We start from the raw sequence: 25,157 nt of genomic DNA on the forward strand, positions 1-25,157 counted from the left end.
CAACATTAACATGCAAAACTGCCCCTTTGCCCTCCTACAGCTGCAGCTTCTTCAGCACATTGATCCCTTCCAACAACCTGACAGTGTTACAGTACAGCATTTTATTTTATTTATTTACTCTGAGTTAACTAAAATTCATGTTCTTTGCTTGAAAAAATGCACAAATTTTAACTAAGAAAAAAACAAAAACCACTTTGAACAAAATTTGGGCCAGGCTATAAACCTCTCAGAATCCCATAATTACAAAAACTGTCCTTCATCCTTTCCACACCTTTTCCCCTCCTCCCCAAGGGATATAAGTCAGGGACAGCATAGATTTAGGGTATGCCAAATTCACGCTGGTTGCAGACCAGCAGAGGAAAGCAAACCCTATAGGTAAAAAACAGACACCCCAGTGAGGCTTCACCCTCCACACTTTATACAAGGGCTGAGCTGACCTCACCTGGCAGAGTATCAGAGAGGAAAATGTCCCTTTGAACTATCTCAGGCTCAACCAGAGAGGTTAAAACCTGCACTTTAAATCACACTTTTGTTCCCTTTGTGAAGAAACTGTGTACCGCAATTATAGATTTAACCAGCTGCAGTGTCTAATCACAGCTTTCTCACCTTCACCACATTCTTTACGTCACAGGTCAAGCAATGTCTTCAAAAAAAAAACCATTTCTGTTAATTTCAGAGACTGATTTGGGTTTTTTTTTTTCCCCTCACATCACCATGTTATCTGCCCCTCTCCAGTCTATGATACAAGGATGCAAATTCAATTAGAGCATTCTTTTGTCTGATAGGAAAAATCACAGTGAGAAGGAAAGCATTTGTTTCTCTCCATTTCTCTGCACTACCTATATAATCAAAAACATTATCATGCTCTTTGCTTGCTCATGTCCTCATTAATACCTCTACTGACAAGGTAATTTCTCAGCCCAATGTGACTTAGCAGGGGGTAAAGCTGGCGTAAGACTGTGCAAAAATAGCGCAAAGCCACCAGAAATGGTTCAGTCCATTTGTTTCAGAAAAGTATTGAGAAAAATCCTCTAGGCAGATGCTAACAGGGACAAATGGCACACCATTCCTGGCTGTTTCAGGGCAAGCCTCTGGACTACATAACTGTTAGCTGTGCCCGTGTACTTGTGCCCAATGTTGACTTATTTGCATCTTAGTCACTCCGTGCTATATGAGACTTGACTTTTCTGGCCATGCTGAAGCCACACTTTCCCAGTGTAAGTGCATGGGACTCACAGGCTTTCATGAACATTTTGCATCTTCTTTGGAGAGCCAAGGCTGAGAGCAAATGATTAAAATACCAATACAAGAGTAAGGGGTCCAAATTACACCTCTGCCATGGATTTTCTGAGCCCAGAGAAGAGCTTTGGCTCTGTCCACATTAGTCAAGTGCAGACTGAGGTTGTGCAGACCTTGACTGGTATCTTCAGAAAGTGCAGTCTCGCTGCAGGAGTAGCTGTGTTAGACACTGTACTGCACTACTTTTCAGATATGCTACATATTTATGTGCCACAACATCACAGCCTTTTCACAAGGTAGGGTGGCTCTTAATCCCACTTGGCCTTGGATTCCCATCTATAGTGTGAAATTATTAGTGCTTTCTTGCCTCACTGAATCCCTGTGAGAATAAATGTTGGTGAGGGTCTCTGATCATTTAGCAATAGAAAGCATTGCTGACAGATTTTATACTCTGTGGATCTGTGGAACTACTCTTACCCAACTGCTGCCACTGAATTTCCTGGTTTGCAAAATGCTTTTTGCCTAGACATTATCTATGGAGACTTAAGCGTTTAGTGGCAGCCCAGATGTGGACAGGATTGAAGGTGCCCAAGGGTAAGAGTGATATTTTCTGACAGGCACAGGTTTTGAGCATTTTACTGCAGTGCTCTGGAGCTTTCTGCCAAACAGGCAGGAAAGAGCCTATGTTCGGCCACAAATCTGCATGTAACCTGGTTCCTGACAGACTAATCTATCATACACCAGAGACTTTCAATAAACTCAGGGTGCCAAACCTTCTGGCTGAGGGTCCTAGAATATATTTACAATTTGCCATATTTCTGTAAGCTGCAACTTGAAGGAACTCTTTTGGGATATCAGTCATTCTATACAGCCTTCAGCTCCTAAGCCTGCATGATCCAGACCTTTTTTAATGCTTTTATACAGCCAGAAGCATAATAGTCAAAAAAGGGTGTGCCTAGGCTGCTTCCCCTGAAACAACGCTTGAAAATTCATACAGCACCTTCCCTGCTTCCCAAACTAACCATATTGATGCTCCATCCCTGGAAGTGTTCAAGGCCAGCTTCAGTGGGGCCTTGAGAAACCTGATCTAGTGGGTGCCATATTTGTCCATGGTGGGAAGGCTGGAACTAGATGATCTTTAAGGTCCCTACTAACACAAGCCTTCCTGTGACTGTGTGAGATCTCCTCCCTTGCACTTATCTACTTGGCAGTAACAGGCACATTCAGATCAGCTCTAAATTGAGTATGAAAATCACCTCTGTCCAGCATCAAGACTTGCATCACCTGCAGCTAAGTAATTTTACATTTATTGCTGAGAAGTCTGGCAGTCCATAATGACGTGCACTTTACCTGCCAATTCTGAGTCCCTGATGCAGCTTTTGCTCCCTACTCTCTACATCTGGGTTCTTGTTGGTAACAGCCAGTTGTGATAAGGGCTCCTGAGCTGCACTTCCTTGTGTGACAGCCACGGGGGATGATCCTTTCCCATGTCCTGATGGAGCTGACAGCTCTCTTGGCAGGCAGAACTGAGGGCTTCTGGCCATGATGCCTTCTGGCTGGTTTTCCTCAGTAATACCTCTGCTCACTGTGAATGGCAGACCCCTGTAGCCCTGCCTCTCGCATCCGCAGCCCCATCAGGCTACGGCCCGAGCTCACACCCCTGCAGTTTCCTTCTGGGAAAAGTCAAATGTTTCCCTTAGGACTTCCCAGTCACTCTCTGTACAGTCATTTGTTTGGGTGCCATCCTCCTGCTGTCCAAGCTGTTTCCCTTCAGCTTGCTGTTGTGCCAGATTGTCACACGGTGTCTCAACCACCCTCCTTCATACCTTTTGTGTTGTCCTCACCAGGGAGCTCTTCTGAAGTATGATTTTTGGCCTCCTTCCAAGCAGGGTCTTTCACTTCTTTACTGGATTCTGTCTGTGCCCAGCCAGCAATGAGACAGTCTCAAGGAGTAAGGCTCCTTGAGGAGGTGGAATGTCACAGCTATACTATGTCCCTCCTCCACAAAACTCACACTCCCTGGGGCCTGGGCATCCTGCCTACAGCACAAGTGACACAGCAGAGATGTGCTGCTTCTCCAATAGACAGGTGAAATCACTGTGACCATATTTTCAATTTTTTTCTCACTAATAATGAGGTCTAGATTATAGTTTTTCCTCCCATTAAAGTAAGCTCAAATGGCGATCACTTGTGTGTAAGCCCTGAAAAAAGCAGCAAATATTTCAAAACAATCACTCATTCACAGAAGAAAAACAGTACATTAAAACACTAACACTATATCCAAAACAAAAACAAAACATGTGAACTGTGAGTCAAAATGAAGGTTATGAATTTTTGAAATGTGTGTTTTTATACTTAATGAAATGTGACTCATAATATGGGTAGTGTAATTTACAATGTTCTAAACTATTCATATCCTTTCTCTCAAGTGTTTGGATTTTACAAATGATGTGACAAGTAAATACGTTGCTTAGAAACCATGGTGGGCTTTTGAAACTAATTCTTTTGTTTCTGGGTTTTTAACTTGGCAGGTGTTTGGTGCAGTGGAGTTATCAAACTCCTCTGGTTTACTCTCAGACAGCACCAGTCATTTAAGGAGGGCTCTTAGATAAGGATAAAGCTTAAAAATCCGAGGCTCATGTTATTTCAGTTCCCTGTCTGCATGGCATGCCCTCAATACCTCTTACAGTTTCAGTCACACTGTGTCCAATTCCTGAAACCAAAAACTCTTGTGAACCCCTGGGTTTTCTAGGAAGTATTTTCTATGAAGCTTTGAAACACAGGACGAACTAAGCCAAAGAGATGCTGTGGTGAGGTCATGCTGCTTTTAAATAGAGACAGACAGAAGTAGTCTGAAATAATTTATAACTCTATCATCTAAGAGAATGATGCTAACCAGGAAATTGAGAAGTGGGAGTACTTATAAACGCCACCCTGATCCCAAACTCCTTCCACAACCCAGAATAGCTGGCATTACTACTAATATGATCTACAGCAGCACATTTAAACGTGGTTAACATTTAAATTTAGGTTTCATAAATGACACCCTACAGAGATGGATAGAGACAGCTCCTATCTCTTTGAGGTATTGTTTCATTTGCAAATTCAAGCAGATGGTGCACGAGCAACTAATGACTCAAAAAATCACCCCTAAAAATAGTCCAGAACAAGGTGTGGATTTATCAGGCAAGGAGGGAACAGAAAATGTTTTACTTCCCCTTCCCATTTCTCAGGCACAGCTCCAGGAGCTCAGTGCATCCAGAGCTGTGCTGCACCAAGGACCCCATCCACACCCCGTTTCCAAGAATCTCTCCCCATCACCTTCCACAGGGTGGAGTTGAGATGAGGAAATGGGTTCAGCACTCCCCACTTTCTCCACTCCAAGCATGTGTATCCAAGAAAAAAAAAAACACCCTGAGAAATGACATCTTCATTAAATGTACCCTGCACTGCTCAGCGCAACTGTGTGGCACCACTGAAACTTTCAGTCTCCCAGTCAGGTGGGTAGAGCTTCATGAAAGCTGACTTTTCCAAGCAAATTCTATAAATACTTGTCACTGCTTCCTCACGAGGCCATTCCCTGCAATATAATGTACTTCCACTGGGAAGCCAGCTTTGCTGTCACTCCCCTGTTTGTGGTGATGTTGTACCCCTGTCTAACCACACTCGTACAGACTCTCAGGGAGGCAGAGAGTCCCTTCAGGACGTGCTGTGGGGTTTGAGGAGGGGTGGGGGACTGTATGGAGGAAACCTGCCATGCAGCCCAATTATGTAAACCACACATTCCTCAGAGCACCGTGCCTGCGCAGTGACTGGCAGAAGGCACTGCTCACAGCCATTCCCAAAGCAATGCTCTTCTGAAGTAATAAATATTAATAATTTCTGGTTAAAGATCCCAGCACAAGTAAAGCTGCAGCTTGAAAAGTAAAATGTTTCTGTATGAAAATCAGGAGGGCCTCTGGCAATTTGAACAGCTACGGAAGGTAAGTGTTATTATTTACTGCACATATACAGGCAGAAAATGTATACAAAATCATACTTCACTTGTTTCTGTGAAGCATAAAACTCTCTTCTGCTGCATATCTTGCTCTTTTCTCTTGCTCACACCATGAGTTCTTCCACCTCTGCTCCTCATGTCCCTGTCCTCTACTGCTGAATACACTGGGAAGAAAGCACTCTTCCTCCACTTTTGTTAATAGCAGAGACTGATATACCACAATATTCTCTACTTTAACTGATTTGTTAGACCATGCTTAGTATCTTTTTTTTTCTTTTTGGGCTTGTCTTATATGTTTATTATGCAATAAAAAATAGTTGCTGTTGAGATTCATGATTCAACCACTTCTGACGTATATTATTTCACTGAAGCATAGCTCTTTTCCCCATTACAAATGCAGCTCTAAATTTGTAAGACCTTGCCTGTGCTTATCTTATGTGTTTTCCCCCTCCTCTTGTGACATCCTAAATAAAAATAATGTTTAAAAATAAAGGAAAATATATGATAATTATATACAATAGGCCAGAAGAAAGAGTTGCACCAGAACCCATTGGGTGAGGATCTGACTGCATTAGCCAGATGAAGCAAAGAGGTTCTGAAGTGGATTCTAAGAGAGAAGAAAGCAACCATTCACCTTGGCTCTATCACTTACACAAAGGTGTGTAGGTGAACCTGGTTCTGAGCGAAAGTCTTGCCATGGCAAATAAACCATAAAGTCAAATTCTGTGCTGGCAGAGGGACGATGCAGAATGATTAACTGTAGCTCTTCTAACATTCACAGTACTGAGTGAGATGCCAGCATGCTGCTTCATTAACCAGTCATTTTGATTGCATCTTTTTTTTTTTTTTTTCCTTTTTAATTCTAGTAATTTTCTCTTCTTTGCAATTATACTGGATGTCTAAATCACTCTACATAAATCATGGCTTTCTTTTCGAAGGGGAAACTGGCCACATAAGCTGAATACACACTCTCCTCTGAAGCCAGAACCTGCAGGGAAAGAGCTTGAGCAGCAACCTTACACTCATCAAAAGATCATCTTTACCTTGCTCCCACAATGAGCTGGTTCCTGTTGGCATCCAGTGCAAGCTGAGAAAAGTCATGCACACCTGGATAGGTGAAATTCGACACCCAGGGCTTCAGATCTGCAATGAAAACGAGAAAGCAGAAAACAGTAAAGCTGCTCCAGAAGCAGTGAGTTCACCTGGACATCCACTAATGGATTTCCTACTGAGTTATCTGTCAGGGGAAGGCTAATTAATAACCTCTTTAAAGGGTTTATTTTTATTCTGATTCTCAGCAGAATGTGCAAAAAACCCACACATAAACACAAGGCTGTCTCAGCAGTTATTTTCACATCCACAATGGAGTGTCAGCACTGGTTTCAGAGACAACAGCACCTCAATTTTACTAAGTTAAAACTCAGGAAACGTCTTCAGTGTCAGGATTAAGGGGTGTAAAGGGATGAGGCTGCCTGCCATAACATTCCCCAGCCTTGCCTTCTGTGGTAATCAAAGGGAAACTGCTGCCTGCCAGAAAGAGAAGGTTGTGCCAACTAATGAAGAACCAAGTTAGAGTACTGGTGATCTGCATTCAAGACCTGGCTGCTTCAATGACAGATTTTGCCTTCTCTTTCAGGTCTTAGGTTCTCTTCTATGTTTCACTTTACCTAGCATTTCACAGCCGATCAGCTAAATCCTTCCTTCATTTTTGGATGGTGGGATGTTGGGTGTCATCACAGCATCTTTGTGGCTGAGCAATGGCACAGGTTTGAGACTGGCTTTATCAACTGCCTTGGATTTGGCCATCTAGGCAACTGTCCAAAATGCAATCACAGAGGTTACATGCAAAGCAATAGATCTGGCTATGCATTGCTCAAAGAGACAAAGCTCTTCTAGAAGTTACATCTGTTAACATCAACTGAGCAATCTAGGGCAGGAAGTCCTGTTGTTAAAAAAAATATATATATACCTGTTTTAAAAGAAAAAAGGTGAATTACTATTTTAGTGTGCCCTCAGGCAAGATGCTAGGGCATTCACAGCATCTCATCTTTCAATACCACCACCAACTTTGACCTTGTGTATATTACAGATCACAGAATTTCAGGACTTCTCTTGAGAATTTATTTTGTTAATACTCTGGCTGTAAAATACATGGAGAATACCAAATACTCAGGGAGCAAGGCACAGATGAGACCAAATCAGTATGACTGTAATCCCTCTGTGACCTGCTGACAAGTAGCCCTGCCTCATTCAAGGACTGGTTGTTGAAGATCCAGGAGACTCAGCATGGAAGGTAATATCTACTGGTCTCATGCCAACAGAATACCAATGCTCAGGCCAATGACCTGATGACTCATAACAATAATGATGTAGTTCAGACCAGTTCAAAAGAGCTCAGGAAAAAACATGTTCCACTACCATTTTATATCCCCAAAGATAAATTGAGAAGTCTCACTGAAGGCAGTCAGGTCTAAACACTTTGTTGCAGGCATTAGTTTCCCTTTCCACAGGGGCGAGAGGACAATACTGATGAGGAATCTCACTAAGGCCTGTGGTGTCTTGGCATGCTTCACAGGATTACAGATGTGCAATGGTTTGAAACCTTTGATGTAGGGATATTTGTTGAGCAATTTCAAGTCCTTTCTCCCTCCAGGGATGGATGAACCTCAATCAAGCCCTTAAGTTATTGAAACCTTAAGAAAACACATATAAAAAGTCCCTGAAGTTTACATGGCCTGCCTCTCTTTCCAATACAGGACCCTGTCCTCCAGCTCCACAGAGCTGGACACCATCTGGTCTGGCCCCATGCCCTGCCTAACTGGACGCTGCCAGGGCCCCTCCGACAGTGAGACCTCCATCCTCACAATAATAAAAGCTTTGCTGCTGGGGCTGGAGGGTTTCAGCCCTTCTCAGCATTCCTGTCACACTATGTAACCACACACAACACATGTACCTCCTCTGCTCTTCAATGAAAAGGCATGAGTTAAGGAATAACTCCTCTAACCTTCAAGCATCCTCCTACACTCCTCTGGGACCCTTAATGATGTACTAGCACCAGGGAGGCACTGCAGATTCACCTCTGGCATTCTCCTAATGGGACTCTGACTTCTTTTTCTGTAGCTCTTTAGCTGCAGAGACATTTCTGAGCCAAGCAGCAGAACCAGCAACAATAACACCTTTCAGGCAGGTTAGCTGGCTGACGTGCTGCAGATCTTCTGGCATTTCTGTTGGTGATAGGGGTAGGATTAGAGAATTGCTATATAATGATGATACCTTTTAAGGATCCTGCTTTTAGGCCATAATTTCTCTTGTCATTTTACCTCCTCTTTTACTGACTCTTTCCTACTAACTAACCCACTATTAGAGTGCAGTGGCAGGAAGAATATTTCTTCATCTGCTGCTCTAAGCAAAAGCTCATCACTTCAGAAAGGTACACTCATCAGTGCTTCCTTTTAATGGCACGCTCTGACAAACTACAGGTAAAAATAATTTTTTAAAAATTAAAGGCAGTAGTTTGCTTGAATCTTTCCAAGTTGGCTCAAATGCCAATCAAGCCCAAGAAATAACAGGCAGTGTCTTGATTTCTATTAGTACTGCAGGTGGTACAACTTATAAAGAAACCCTTCCCAGTTATTAAATTAAAGGCTGAAAGGCATGCATCCTCATAGCAAAATTAAGCTTTTATAGGCATGTAGTTGGAGATTATTAAACCCAGCATGGTCCCACATAACAATGTATAAATGCAAGTTGTCAGAATTAATGCCAAATGGCACATTTTCCTACCCAAACTTTTTTCTTCCTGTTAAGAGGGAATGCAACTGCAACCAAAAATCAGGACATGGGTCTTTTTTCATTCAACACATTCAAATCTACTGCTCAGACCACAGGCATCCCTAAAAACATTTTCAGCTTCACTCTGAAACTAACTCGGTACTTCAAGGTAAATGCTGCCCTAGGTCCACCCCATATTAGCTGAAGTTTACACATATGGACCCAATGAACTCCAGAGATTGCTTGTATTTGACCTTCTTCTGAAGGCTGATTTTTCCAGTGCTGACTCTTTAATTTGGCTGGAAACCTTCAGTGCTGGGGTATGTTTACATTTGCAAAAGTATCTGTTTAAAAACAGTATGAAAAATTAAAAACCAAGTCTCTGGCTTTGCACGTCTGCAGCAGGAGGCGGAAAACTTGGAACCACATGGCTTAGGGGCAAAATGTTCATCAAGGCCTCCTTTGTGCTTCTCGTCTCTAATCATTTCCAGGGGGTTAAAGATCCGTGCTCTCACTTCCTCCACATGAAAACCAATGAACAAAAGTTTAATAGTTTCCAACACTATCCATCTCCAGATATCTGAGTCAGAACCTCTAAAGCTCTGCGAGTACCTCTACAGCTCAAGGTGGCTCAGGTATCCAGCTACAAAGAAGACAAAGTTTTGAAGGAAATGTAAGTCTGCAGGCACAGTGGTGCTCAGCTATTATGCAAGCCAAAGGCAAGGTGAAAAGAGGCCCTCTGCCATTTCAGAGGGTGGTCCCTGCAGCTTCCAGCACACTGCTCTGCTCTGACTTTCTGAGAACACAGGGTTGGAACCAGGATTACTCAGCTGCACAAAGGACAGCAAGCCAATTTGCAGGAGCTGCGTTTAAGGGCCTGATCCAGAAGCTTTCCAAATCATTGGCAGTTTTCCACTGAGTTTGGTGGTTGTCGGATTACCTTCTACCACCTTCTGGTAATACTTGAGTCTTCATCTCCTCAAAAGCAACTGCCCCCCACCTCACCCTTACTCTGTGTGTTTTGGAGGAAGGAAATATGCAAACACTGAGCTAAGGCTTCCCTGTCTGAAGGACAGCATTCACTGTTTCATCACGCTTAAGCCACTTGTCACTCCCATCCCCAGCAGGCTGCAACAGCTTTGAGTGTCCAGCACACATCACACAAGAGCAGAGAGGTTAAATGCCCATGCCTTGAAAGTGCAAAGCCATTGTAGGTGCATGGAGTATGGCTACCCACAGTGCTATTCAACAACAGCTCTTGCAAAATAATTCTCAGCAAGGATTTTGAAGCAAAAGAAACTAAACTGAACAGGACCAGGGATTCTTTGTGTAAAATGAGGGTATACCCACGAGCACAGACTAACCATGCTCCTATCCTAGAATTGCACAGAAAAGCTTCAAAGAGATCATAAAAAGACCTTATGAAAGATAAATTCAGAAGGTCCCCATTCCAGAAGAGATAACCTGAATCCCATACCTTATGTAAGGCTCTGTAAAACAGGCTGATTCAATGGTAAAAGTTTTGCAATGAAGTAGAGCATACACAGCACTTTGGATCTGTCAGACTCAATGGCAATAAAGAAGTACCTGCTCTGCAGATACTCAGACCTACTTTTGTGCAGTGCTAACTTGAGCACACATTGAATGTTTCCTTTACTGCCTCAGCATGGTCTCTTCTAAGTTCTCTTAACTCACCTTACTAGTTCAGGACATGCTTAATTACTGTGTGTGAGTCTTGGAGCACTCCTGGCAAGGCTCAGGTGACAGCCATGGCTCCTGTAACTTGTACAATATCCCCTTTTGGTTTGCTTCAGCCTTGGCACAGGGCAGATGATGTATAGTGATTAAACCACTCCGTTTTATTTCAGACCACCCACTAGGCTGGAGGATTCTCAGTATTGAATTTGAACCATGACCAAGAGATGCAAATCATATTGTAAAACAAGGAAAGGCCTCAGGCTCTCTTCTTGGTACAGACTGATGAAATGTCCCCTTTTCTGAATCAGACCTACCATCTCAGACCATCCTCTTCTTCAATTATCCTCAGTATTCAAAGATTTTCCATGAAGTAGAGAGTTGCCTGCTGAGACTGAGGCCACAGTTTCCATTGTGTGTGGGCCCCTGACCAGACCCATCAGAGACAAGGCAAACAAGGCTGTAACCAAAGCTGAGAAAGCTAATGATTACCCAACCATGCTATCACCTGTCTTCACAAATGCTGCAAGTGTGGACATTTCCAAGAATGCATAGATGTTACAATGAAATTACAACATTATTGGACTGACAGTGAATCATATTTTAATATCAGCTTCATTTGAAATTTTAGCTCTCAGTTGTAGGTCACACCACAGGTTAGTGCAATAGACTTTGGACATTAACTTTTACTCCCACTCCATGCTGAGTTGTAAGGGTAGCCTCCACAATGCAAAACCACTCCACAATTTAGCAAATTTATCAAGGGAGGAAGAAATCTTTTGCTGCATGGGCAGAGCTGAGCAAACAAATGTGTCAGCACTCAGAGCTCAACTTTACTTATGAGGCCAAAAACTCAATCTGGCTTTACCCCAGAAGTCCTCCTACACGTACATATCACCCTGCTGTCTTGTCTTCCCATCACCACCTCCACCTCATTGCTGATATTCTTTCTTTCTTTAAACTTGATTCATTGAAATCTTTAATTGTACATTAAATATGTCCTCATCCCAACTGCTGCAATTTCCAATGTCATTGTCTTCTCAAATCTCTGATCTCTACTCACAGCTCTGAGGACTTAGAAGGCAGTTGACAGAATACATGCCCTCCTACAAAATGGACCAAACCAGCAGTTTCCTCCTCTCTCCCCTCAATACCTAAACCCAACTCATATGTTCTTCCAGCTGTCTCAGTTTCATAGTTTCATTCAGTTTACCCTTCTGACCCCATATTCACCTCTCCTCCCATTCCTGCTTTCTTTCCTAGCAGTCTTCACCCTCTAGATATGTTTCTACCTCATTTCCTGCCCACTCAATTTTTCCTGTCTTGACCAACTACAAAACCCCTTCTCAGATGAAAGAACAATGAACTAACCCAGGAGTGGCCTGTGAGTCACTGTGATAGCAGCTTGCAGTAAGCCATTCCTCTTCCATGAGATCCAAGAAGCAAGAGTTGCTAATGTCCCTCTCCAAACTGTCCTAGAATATGTGGATAGGAGAAGACTGGAAAAATAAAGAATAAGTCTTTTTCTCTTGGTCTTGTAAAAGAAGGAATAGTCCTATCCCTCAGCTACCTCAGCTACCATGGAATAGAACAGCACAGAAGAAAAGGTTCTGTTTTTTATCATCCTGAAGGAAAAAAAAATCCCCAAACCAAAGACTCAGGTCTTGCCTCCACAGAGCCATAGGAATCACAATAAACACAGTAACATTTAAAGATCTGGATGATTTTATGCCTCTTCCCTTAATGTCTACAGCTTCTCTCTGAACTGATCTTGCTGAGCTTCTTCCACCCCAAGAGAGAAGTGACAGCTGGAGATGTAGGCATGGTCCCAAGAGACCAATAGCACTGACAAAGGAGTTCTCTGTCTTGAGCAAATCATGAAACTATTTAATGTCTCAGTGGTTCCAATTGTTAAATGGGTTTAGGGATACTGGCTGGTGCATCAAGGCATAATTATCTGTAACGCACGTGATGTACAGGAGGCATGAAGTATTGCATACCAAGCATTTTGACTCTTTATTTCCTAAATTTTAATTGTTTCTTCAAAACAAATGTTGCTAAATTGTTTCAATATGAAGAACAAAAAACTTCAGCCAAACGCAATTTTTGCAAAAGTACAATTATAACTGATTGTTTATTTACTTTTTTATTATTAATATGGAGCAGCTGGCAAAACACACCAATATATGAGGAAGAACCCAGGGATTCAATCCCAGATAAAGCAAACACTAAATAATAAGCATGAACTAGTACTCAGTTCCAGTATGGGTCAGTATGCTGGTAAGTTGTCCTGGGGCCACCTCAAGGAAGGATTTTGAAGGACTGCAATTCACGTTCCCAATTTGGCACATTTCTACAGTATGCAGCAGTTCTGTTCCATCAGAGAGGTCAGTCTCATCCCTCTCTGTTTCACTTGGATTCCTAATTTGCACATGGTGAAGAGTGGGCAAAAGTTCCATCCAGACCTGACCTGGGCAAAGCTGGGAGACTTCCAGAAGCCAGGAGACTTTCACTTGGTTAATCCCCAGTCCTCAGGCTGGGGATTGGGAAAGAAATCCTGTAACTCAAGAGAGGTTCTTCCCTCTTCAGCATGGTTCCTATAGCTCAGGCCCACCAAGACCTCAATCACCAACTAACATAAAATAATTTAGGTTGGAAAAGATCTCTAAGATCATCAAGTCCATTAACTCAGCACTGCCAAGTCTACCACTGACCTACATCCCTAAGGGCCCCATCTGCTCTTCTGTTAAATACCTCTAGGCAGGGTGACTCAAATACACCATATCAGGTTCTCCTTGGCCATGGCCAATAAAGAGCAAGAGGGGATGCCACAGTGCTGCAGGAGTGGTGGATATGGATGTGTGTCCATGAGATACAAGCATGTCCATTTGCCCCAGCTGAGATTTACAGGACCAAAGGCATGTGTCTACATAGCACAGGACTTTATGGAAAGAATAGATTTGGCTTTCCTTAGCTGGCTGTCAGCTGGGACCAACACCACCCTTACACTTCCTCCCCACCTCAAGAACCTTGCCTGCCACCTCACACAGCTCTGCACAATGTCACGTGGCCACAGCCCTGCACCCTTACCACCATCTGGTGAAACTTGGCTGAGCAGTGCCACACACAGCCCCACTGTGAGGAAAACCCAAAGACTTCTTGTTCTCCTAAGGATGTTGCAGAGTGTTTAAGTATTGTGATCTGTTGTTTACTGAGACAAGCCCTGCAGCTGTCACACACTCTCCCTCACTGAGAAAGATAAAGTGAGTGCTCATGCATCACTTGCAGCTTCCTATGACATTCTGATGAGTATAATCCCTCTCTTCAGACAAGAAAGCAAGCTGCATCCTGGCCTCTACAACCACTGCAGTCTGATGGGGAAAAAAAGCCAGCACCCCTTTTTCATCATTCAAGGATCCTTCAGTCTGCTTCCTCCACACTTGGAGGCAATTTTTTTTCACTATCCTTACAGTTACATGTCTAAATCAGCCACTTGTGCCAGCAGAGGTGGTGCAATATTCAGGACAACCATTTTCACTAGTGAGAAGGTAGGAGAGGGCAGAGAAAGCAGGGCTAAACTCTCCTTGATTTTCCTGCAGGTAACCAGATCTGCCACAGAACAGAAGTGTCTGATTGTGGTGAACATCTGAAGCAGAAGGTGATCCTCTTTGCTGGCTAACCAAAGACTGAACTGGAGATGCCCAGTTTAATGCACAGTTTGTGCTGTGTAGCTGCCAGGCCTACAAGGACTCCTGTCTTCTGCAGACAAAGCTCCCACCATGAGGCAGTTACAGCAATGAAGGACAGCACAGGCTGTAAGTTCCTGAAAGAGTTTTGAAATTAGACTGTTCTCATAAGAATCAGTGTTTTAAATTGGAAACTGGATAATAATAAACAACCCCACTGACTTCAAGAAAAGTACACGTTCAGAACCGGACTGAGCTGAGACTATCTGTGGGCTTTCCACAGACAGTATGATAAAACAAGAATGTATGATAAACCAAGACAATTTTTTATGAGATTGCTAGTATTAAAGTGAGCTTTACCAAAGCATAATGCCATCCTTGAATGGAAGGTTTTAGGAGAATGTGATATGTTAACACTCACCAGAAGCAGATGTGCTAAATAAATGAGGTCTGCTGTACCACTGCTGTATCATAAACTTGTTCAGTTAGGGAACTATATTAAGTAAGATTTGAAATTGAAAATGAGGTCTCTCCAAGGGATGTCTTTGTTTGCACTGAACTACAGAAAAAGAAGATAAGCACTTCACTTTAGATTTCCACCCTGTTCCCTTTCTCTGATGTGTGCCCGAGAGCCAAAAAAAAAGGCTGCCCATCTCTGTGTCCCAGATCCAGCCCCTGTGCCAAAGACAGGACCATGCACATGCTGCTGTTAGCCTCAGTTACACCAGTGGTACCTCTGGAAAATATCAGTCAGCTACTCTGTTGCTCACATGAGTTTTTCATGGCCTTGGTCCATGCAGAATGGTGACCTGAGTGCCTGTTCCTCCTTACTCAGTCCTGCTGCTGAGGATGCCCCCTCTCATCAACACCACCACTCATGGTCACAGGCTGCTCCTTCACTTGAGTTGTTGTACCTCTTTAAAGTTTTACCTTCCCTCACTCCCATATGTTAAGTTACTTGATCACTTCACTTCCTGAAGCTTCACTGCAAAGTCTTCCTCTCCTCTCCTGCTTGTCATGATTCATTCCATCTAAAGCATTTTGTGAATGAGGGGTATTCTTCCAACCCTCCCTTTCTTCCTGAGGTCCCAAGAAACAGCACACTGAGCATTTTTTTTCAATCAAATCTCATTGGTATTTTTTGTGAAGTGCCTTGGATACCATTAATGAGGAAGTCTTAAAGAACTAGCATCATTACTGTTACCATTATTAGAACTATTATTTTGGAAGGAAAAATATATTGTTTCCCTAACTACTGTATATTTATGGCTTCATCAGTTATAATTTTCAAACAACTTCTAAATCAAATCTAAAGAAGAAAATTCTAGTTTCCATTTGCCACAGTTCTGTTTTTCAAGATTAAAAGGAAAATTGCTACAAGTCTTGCTTAATGGAGAAAAAAAATCCATACTGAAATGAACTGAAGGTCAAATATTCTGAAGCACCCACAGCATGCCATCAGTTTCCAGTTGAAACTCCATCATCAGTTAATGTTTGGACTCCCTGTATGGAGAACCAAGAGCATCAATGGTATGAGCTAGAAGAAAATTCTCCCATAATGTATTGTGCCTTCCCTTAATGCTTACCTAGATACACTTCTAACACTTCACCTCACAATTTCATCCTTCGTTAACTGAAATTTTGGTTTGGATTGTCAAAATCGTACTTGCTCAATAAAAGTGTATATCTTGACCAGAATTTCCTATGGGGCTTTTCCAGCTGGCCTTTGGAGTTGATGAATGCTAATGTGCTTTTCCCCCATCAGTATACAGTAAAGGGAATAATGTATTAGTGACCAATTCAACAATAGTGGGAGTGCTTGTGAAATGTCAAGAACTTTCTAAACAAATAAATCATACCTTATTATCCTTCAGCCCACAAAGTTAAAATTGCTTTTGCTTTCAATACAAGAAAACATTTAGCTGCTCCCCCCAGGATTCAGTGTTTGAAGCTGGACGCATTTCAATAAAATGTTGTTCAAAGAAATAAAATATTGAGAAAATGCATAGCAAGCTACATTCAAGTCAACTGAATCACATTTATCTGGTAGGAGGTAATAATTACAGACAGTCTGAAGTAAACCCCCAGATTTAAACACTCTCAAATGAAATAATTTTCAAAACCTGAGGCAACAGACAGAGCAACCTGTCTGCATCTAGGAGAGATTAAAGATCAGACAATGGATCACATGCCACACATTGAGAACTCACACCGGCCATGATGATACAGTCTGCAAAGATGAGATTTGCAGTCCTGAGAAGATCTAAGCTATTTGACCAAGTCCACCTGTGTCCTGTGCCTCAATATGGGATCAGCTGAAGTGTTTTTATGGATGAAGACAGGCTGCAATAATGTTCTTCCAGCTTACCCTAGCTACTATGACCCAGGGGAAAAAGCCCTGAGAGACAGAACAGAGGAAAAACCTGGAAGGTTATCATACTTTTTTCTGAGCATCCTGATTTAATGGATTAAATTAATGAGAAATAAATAATGGAAGGAACTGCAAGTGGAAACCTGTCTACACTCATTTCCAGTGAAGTTGTGAACATCCAAATTATTCACACAGCACAGATACGTTTGCAAAGTTTTAAGAACTTCCTTGGTAAACAAGATGAAGCTAAACACTCTGCAGCCATTACAAACATGAGTGCACGTCCCTCATGGCCCTGGCTCTTGAAATAACAAACCTTACTGGTTTGTTTTGGCATGTATTGGCATGGAAGATGTTGCTGGTTTTCCCAAAAGGTATATTACAAAGGAGCTCCAAATGTCTTTAAGGAATAGCAAAGGTGCTTTATATCCAAGAAAGGGCTGTACAACAGTGAAGTATACTGCTGGCAACCAGGACAGTAGGACACAGGCAGAGCCCAATTGCAAATGCAGGCACTGATCTATTGGGAGTAAAACCCATACAGAAAAAAACAAGAAATATGAACATGATTGACAAGAAGTAGAAACAAATTCTCTGGTGTTTGGCTTACCAGAGTGGACCACAGGAAAGCTGTGCTGGGATGACAAACTGTTTTGTGAAATGGGACTTAGATGCATGTGTACATGCATGTATAAATAAAAAGGGATGCACTAAGAATACGCTTGACTTGTTTCACTAAATTCTCAACTCACTGAAAAACAAACAAGCATGCAATATCCTTAATGCAGTTACCCACTAACAGTCAAATAGGTAGTAAGACACTAGAAACAGCCTCCTGGGAAGTTGAAGATCATTTTCTTATTGATCTAACAAGGGAAATCAAACTTTAACTGGATTTCTTATAAGCAAAGAGTAGAACAATCTAATTATGAAAAGCCCAAACTGGGTATGTTATTATTGCTGGTGAACTGTACAATGAGCACCATTTATAAGCCCCAGGGAAACTGGGGCACCATTGTGATAGTTTGGTATTGTGCAAACACACAGAATAGTGCTTGCAGCACAAAATTCCTGTTGTGTCCCTCAGGATCTTCATGCAGGCTGCAAGGATTAACCATTCAGCTCATAGCCCCTCCCCAGCCCACATCTCTCCTGGCAGAGCAAATGTTATCTTTAGCATTTAAAGTATGTACATCTAGAACCAGAATGTATGCCCCTCAGCTTGTCTAGGCCATTTTCTCTATGTCACATGTAATGGTACAAATGATTTTGGGAATGGAGTCTGTAAAGAAACAGGCATTTCTTCAGGTCTGAACACAGCCAAAGTAAAAGTATTTTATATACCATAATCTCCTTTCTGCTTAAATGAGTAGGACATGAACTGGATTCTACCTTTCTTACCCACTCTCATAGCAAGACAAAGAGATACAAAGCAAATCAAACAGATGATTGGCTGGTGTGGATGAGATACAATAATAACATAAAAATACAGAATTTCTCAGGAAATAAGGGGGAAATAGACAGAAAGAAGTTTTACTCTTCTACAACAAGGGTATTATCCAGTCAACTGGATGTTAAGAATATAATCTAGAGGTAAAGTATAATAAAAAGAGACTGAGCACAAGCAAAGTGGGAACTGAAGACTAGAGAACACAAAACATGGTATGGCATCACGTTTGTCTGGTGATGGGAAGCCTGGTTAGCAAGGTTGTGAAAAAGGAGTTATTCAACCCCTTTGTAACATAAACTGTTTTGTTAGCCTGTTCATTCTGACAGTAAATTAATGTACCCTGTATGACTGAATGGTCAGAATCCTTATTATTAATGTGGCCCATCCACAGAAAATTGCTGGTGTAACATAATCCTTTCCTCTGGCAGCAGGAGCATCACAAGGGCTCTGCTGGGGTCACTCTTTCAGTCATTACACACTCCCATTGTGTACCAGGCTGTGATTCATGATTTGATGCATCTGGAGACTCACAGAAAGCCCCTGATCCACTCTGTTAAGCACAGACATCCTCAGAGCAATCTGGGAACATCACAAAAAATTTAGATTCCTCTACTTGTCTACCACTGCAGCCTAAACCTGTGTGTGCTGGCACCAGAACAGGGTATGGCTTTAAAAGAAATCAGATTATGAACTGAGATGTGGTTTTGGACATGTGAGCTCTCTTCACCAGACCTTATGTGCAGTGGACAAAAGGTGCCTTTAATTTAATTCCTACAGTGTATTTTCCAGCTGAGCTTTGCAGCAGAAAATACAAGATTACACTGTATCATGAACAATCACAAGGAAACAGGTGCTATGAAAAAACATAACTCTGAATCTAACTCAGGTTTAAAAATCTCAAATGATAATCTGGGTAATTTTCTTGATGAATCTGCAATTTCAATCTTTCTTTCTTTCTTTTGCACAATTGTCAGGTTCTAATTAACTCACCAGTTTTTGCCCTCTATCATTGAATAAAGGAAGGGAACAAGAACAGTGAAAGAAGAGGGCAGATTTTTTTTTTCCTGTGAAATATTCATGCCTTATTAAAACAAAGCAAACTGGCAGATTATGAGTGTGTTTACACAGCCATCAATTCTGCAGAGTAGCACTCATATTGAGTGCCAAGAAATGCCCACCAATTCCTCAATTTCAGGAATTGGGGCTTTTAATATTCCCTGCAGAATGATTTACCTCAGTGCAGGATTGCACAGACACATTCTCTGTAAACTCAAATTTTGGTGCTTCTGGTTAATAGAGAGAGCAACATTTTTTCTCTTTTCCATACCTATAATTTTTTTTTTTTTTTTTTTTTTTTTTTTTTTTGTCTACTGAATTGAATTTCACTGTTTTTTAACAGCAAGGGCTTCTCCTTTTGGCTCTTCCCAGTTAAAACAGATGGTTAGATTTATTCAGCAATTAAAATCAAGGTTTATTTACCAGACCAAGGTTAGAGCCAGTGCCGTATCATGTAGGCTTAAAGATTCTGCTAATTTATTTTAATCCACTTAAACCTTTAAGGCATGGATAATGGAAAACAGACAAGAAATCTCTTAAACTTTCCAAATTAAGAGACAAGAGTTTCCTCCCTGTGAACAATAGTTAAGCTCTAGAAACCCTGAAAGGTCAGCAAGGAAGCCTTTGACTACCTTCTTCCTGGAAACCCTATCTCAAAGGTCACAAAACCACAACTAAATTGCCTTTAGCAAAGAACCTAACTAGAGACACATTGCAAGGTACTCAATTGCCTTTAGCAAAGAATGTAACTGGAGATGCATTGCAAAGTCTTAAATGGGAACCAAAATCGATATTCCAACATTTCGGAGGAAACCATTTTTAGCAAGGACATTCAGCAGCTGCTGATGCTGGCACACTAAGTTGAACACACTAGTCTGGAGTGAATTTTCAAATAACAGTGGTACCAATAGAACGATCTAGCTGTTGTGTGGGTAAGTGGACAGATTATCCAGACAACAATTGAGGAGTACATGACATGTACATTCATGGAAAATCTGAGTGGATATGGACAAGAGAAATCCCACACTTTCAAAGAACAGGAAAAGAATTGGCCATTGCAACACAAAGGCCCCCTCTCACATTCAACTTAAATGCCCAGATGAAGGACAGAAAAACTACTAGCCCAGGTGACAAATACATAACAAAACCAAACCAAACCAGGAATGCTACAAACAAAAGCACTGCCACTCCTGCAATTTTAAATCAACTAATTTCCCTTGCATTCAAGCAGGTCCAAATTCTCTATCACATTTCACTTATTAAGTGTCTGGCTCCAGCAAGCCAGGTGAGGCATTACTGAAACCAGTTAGAGAACAGGAAACTGAAACACAGTTTCAGCATGGCACAAGATTACAGGGAGCCTCTAACAGAGTAGAAAATTGAGATTCTTAGACCAGTAGTCCCAAAACGGCCTGAATTAAGTGACTGCTGTGAAACCTCAGAATTAAAACACTGTAAAGCATCAAAGGGAAAATGATTCGTCAGGCCACTTCCCCTGGCCTGTGGATCAGAGTTGTAAGGAAAAACAGCACAGACTAAACCTAAATGGATCATCCAATTGGAATCTGGAACAGGAATAGAAGCTCTTACCTTCAAAAGCAATTGTGGGGTGTTCTTTCCTAACACATTGCTGATGTTCAGCTTCAGTGTATTCAGGTACATTCTGTGATGCTGAGAGATGAAAAGCAAGAAGAAAAAGGCTTGGCAATGACAGGGAAATGGCCTTTAATCTTGAAACAATCATGACTGAAGGGCAGCTGCAGATCTAGCTTCCAAGATAGGCCCACAGAGGATACCTGAAATACAAATAATTCCTCTTTCAGAAAGGTTCCACTCTCAGAAAGGCAAATGCTTATCCAGAGCATGTAACACAGGGAAGGGTGGAGTTCCCTTTTCCTACCAACCCCACTTGTGCTTAAGTATGAAAGGTAACATTCCACAAACAGCACCAAAAACACCAAACCAAAACAACAACAAAAAAAGTCAAAAAAATCCACCCCAATTTACAACCATAAAGAAGGGAAGTGCACAGCTCCCTAAACAGTTATCTCTGTGTGCGCTTAGGGGTGCGTGCCTTACAAATCACCTGGTGTGCAATGGCTAGCACTGACAACATGAAATTTCAAATATCCCAGGTGTAAATGTTTCCCCCAGTGTGGACACCTCCCCCCCTCAATTTCATAATGTGTCCATAGTAAATTCCATGCTAAATTCAAAAGATTGCTAAGGAAAGGCCAACATCACTCACCATGAAAACTGTTCTAACATGCGACTCATACATCTGACCACTGCTGCTTTAAATATCTTGAAACAAAACAAGCCTGTATAAAGGTCTTGCCAGGAAAGTGCTAATTGAGGTAACAGAAAAAATTAGAATAATCTGAAGGGGAAGATGGTGAGAAGAGAGTCGATTGCCTTCATTATTATGGGATGCTGTAGCTCCCAGTCACAAGAGCTGAGGCACAGCTAAGAGGAGGAGCATTCACTCTCAGGTGAGGAGACAGGAAAGTCATGTCTTTTCTACGTGAGCATTTTTAACAACAGTATCAGTAAAGGCACAGCTCTAAAAATTCCCCCAGGGCTACCAGGCCTGAAGCAGAGGATGGAGGATTAATTAGCCCATGCCACAAACTCCCCAAGATGATGCTGCAGCTTAAGAAAATCTGCATTGCCAAATTTAATCTTATTGATGTGCATAGTATATTTTCCTATGTAACTTTGTTCAGTTTTTGCAAGCACATGTTTTCAGACAAATAGAGTCTCCTACCTTTAAATTTTATCTAGTGATAAAGCTGATTCTGATTAAATTCACACATAATGAGATTTTCAATTCCTGCAGGTGTAATTCATAAAGTTAGAGTAACAGTCAACACCTGCAGTATCTGATACATCTATATTTTTATTTGGCATCCCTAAAACACTTTCAGTGACCTGAAATGGGCAGACTGATGGCAGGTAATATGAGGCACTGATGCACAATGACAGGCTTGTGGCACGGAGCAAACTCCAATATAGAGGACAATATTGTGACATTAAGGAGTTGGAAGAAACTTTTAAAGGTCTTCAGGCATCACAAGAGCAATAAGAGATTGCTTACACCAGAAATGGGAGACGGTTTGAAAAATGGATCCTGTGTTTTATTCTTAACTGTATTTCTCTGTGATTTTAAACATGCATAAAGATGAGTTGCCAGTGCATCCATTCTGCACGTCCTCAGCAGCAGCTCCATACTCTGACTGAAAATAGCATCGGCATTCAGGGCTCGGGGTAGTTCTAGGGGACTTGGTTTCCCAACCAGTGTGAGTGAGACATTACAACATTTCACGTTTTTTCCATCCCCATATACATGCAGATTTTATGCAGTGATATATAAAATCCCTTTCCAGCTCTCCAAAAGAGGTTCTACAGCACTTTACTATGGAGGGTGACTGTTTTTAAAAACATAGCAAATATAATGTTAAATTAAGAAATGGGACTGGCAGAAGGAAGAGATGTGAAATCATTTAAAGCTAAGACCAGCCCATCATTTAGTCATTAAGCACAAGCATACTGCAGGGTGTACACCACTGAGTACTGTGGCACCTCACATGATGGACATGTTGTACGAGCCACACTGTAATAAAAATTATTGATGATGAAGCTTCACATTATATTTTCGGCCACTGGATTAAATGATCCTTTCTTTTCCAGTAAAGATCCAGAAATGAAGCAGCACAGAGATGTGAAGGCCAGGGAGATGCATTTTGTATAGCTTTCAGATACACTTAAAGTCAAAGCCAAACTTTCCATAGATAGGAGATGGTTGTTGTGGGAAATGCACAAAAAGCAAAAGGACTTTTTCACTGTCAGATATCCTTGCTGGAAACTGGAAAAGACAGTCATAGAAATCTCACTTTATGCACACTCTACTACTCCCAGTGCAGCCATTACTGGCTAATCCTAGAAAGAAGGTACTAAACTAGACAGCCTTCTACTCTGGGCCAATATGGCCATTTTCATGTACTAATCATCCAAACAATGATCTCAAGCTAGGTGAAAAAAAAATCTTAAAGACACGTGATAAGGTCCTATGCTCCTCTACAGCCCTGTGTGGCATGCAATCAATAGATGAGTAAATTCAAGTTTCACACTCATTATGGTCGTGAAATGATAAAAAGTTGCATACAGGGAAGCTTCATAACATCCCACAGCCTATTCTGTGCCAAAGCAGAGTACATTTACTAGTGTTTTGTCTGGACTAGTTGTAAAATGTGCCAAGTATCTGGATTTCTGCCACTTTCCCTGGGAGATTTTACTACAGTCCAAGAGACTTCAGTGCTCCTTAGAAAGCTGTAACCAGTATTTGGGGTAAAGTTCCATCTTCTTTTCCTTATTGTCATAGGGAAATCCAAAGTGTGCATGAAAATAATGGTTTTGAACTTGAAGTGGAAAGTAATAAATGACCAAACCAAGGTGAAAAAGGAACATTATTAAAAACTCATATCCTTCACTGTGTTCTCTACCTTCTACATCCAATTGCATTCATCACATGTGTGGAGCATTTGTGTGCTGCAAAGTTGAGGAAAATCAGTGTCATGTGCAGCCCTGAGCTGGTGTCTAACTGGAGTCAGAGTCAGTGGGTAAATGCCAGCTTGATCAAGGGCAACAGAAGTCAGAGCCCTAGAGCTGAACAATATTGAGACAGTGGATAACACTGAAAAATCTTAGTTCTTCAATCTGTCCTTTCCCAGGCTTCATTGTTCACTTTTTCTCAGTATTTGAAGACTCTAACTTGGTAGTTCCCAGCTGCTGCAAATTTATTTCCAAAGAGAACCCCACACTCCTAACATGAAGCAGTGCCATGTGCAAGCACAGATCAGCTGCGTGCCAAGAGCAAGCTCATAACTGCCTGGGAGAGTCCAGCAGTTACGAAGTGTTTTAATGAAATGAAATGTTTTAATTTTACTGGAGGTGGCCAAATCCAAGCCTCCCATTTTGCCCAAGCTGCAGATTTTCACTGTGAAGCCTGGACTATGACCAGTGCTTAGGGCCAGTCCCCATCCAGACTGCTAAAATGCTGCATGTCCCAAGCACAGCCCAGAGTAGTGGTGCTTTGCAGTGCTGGAACTTGCCCTAGCCTTAAGCCATTTAGATACAGTTAAATGCTATAAAAAGAGCTGTTCTTATTAGTCTGTCTGCTCAGAATGGCTTAGGGCTCAAGAAATCAGTTGTCAAGGTTTCAGTGCAGATGAGAGACAAGAGCTCAAATCCCTGGTTAAACTGAAATCTCAGACAGGACACATCAATTCTTTATTTGCTCGTCTTGATGCATCTTTACCACCTTAGCTATTCTTCTCCCTGGCCCAATGCAGACACATTAAAAAGAGATTAAAATGTCCAAAAATATTATATGTCCAAGTTTGTCTGCCTTGTCCCTCATGAAAGCCTGTCCTCTGAGCCTCTGCAAAACCCCAAGGGCCAGTGATGGGGCATCTTTCTCCCCTTTTCTACTCCCAGTGAATCCCTACAGCCCTCCGACAGAGAAAGGTCAATAAATTCAGGCTACACTGGATTTGGTGACATTTGCTCCACAGTCAGGTATTTTATAGACCACCACTTCTGCCACCATCTCTTAAATCTCTTAAATCAGGCTTTCTCAGCTCATGGCCCTCCCTGACTATAGTGGCAGTGGCAGGGGATGTGCAAAGAGCTGTTCCATCTGGGAAGGGCAGGAGGTCTGCACACTCAGAGCGTCTCCAAAGCTGAGATTTGCAACCTCAGTGCCCGTGTCAGCACAAACCCATTCTGCCTGCCCACCTCCCAGCCAGGACATTCCATGGCAGCCCAAGAGGGACAGGATAATTCTGCTTTGCCTTGTGGCTTCACCCCGGCTCAAGGGCAGCGTTCAGGGGA

General features: G+C 42.0%; 1 protein-coding gene across 6 annotated transcripts in view; it reads right to left on the reverse strand.

Annotated features, from left to right (window-relative positions):
* The window catches only part of SEMA5B (semaphorin 5B), a 277,696-nt gene that overhangs the window by 109,976 nt on the left and 142,563 nt on the right, over window positions 1-25,157 (reverse strand). For all 6 annotated transcript variants that reach the window (XM_053982602.1, XM_053982603.1, XM_053982601.1 and 3 more), the window contains 2 exons: window positions 20,856-21,061; window positions 6,280-6,379 (listed from right to left, as the gene is read on the reverse strand). In XM_053982602.1, coding sequence (XP_053838577.1) covers window positions 6,280-6,379; window positions 20,856-21,009 — 254 coding nt within the window. In that variant the 5' untranslated portion in view covers window positions 21,010-21,061. The remainder of the gene's footprint in view (window positions 1-6,279; window positions 6,380-20,855; window positions 21,062-25,157) is intronic.

This window comes from Vidua macroura, chromosome 7 (assembly GCF_024509145.1).
Source record: "Vidua macroura isolate BioBank_ID:100142 chromosome 7, ASM2450914v1, whole genome shotgun sequence".
In the NCBI taxonomy this organism is placed as follows: domain Eukaryota; kingdom Metazoa; phylum Chordata; class Aves; order Passeriformes; family Viduidae; genus Vidua; species Vidua macroura.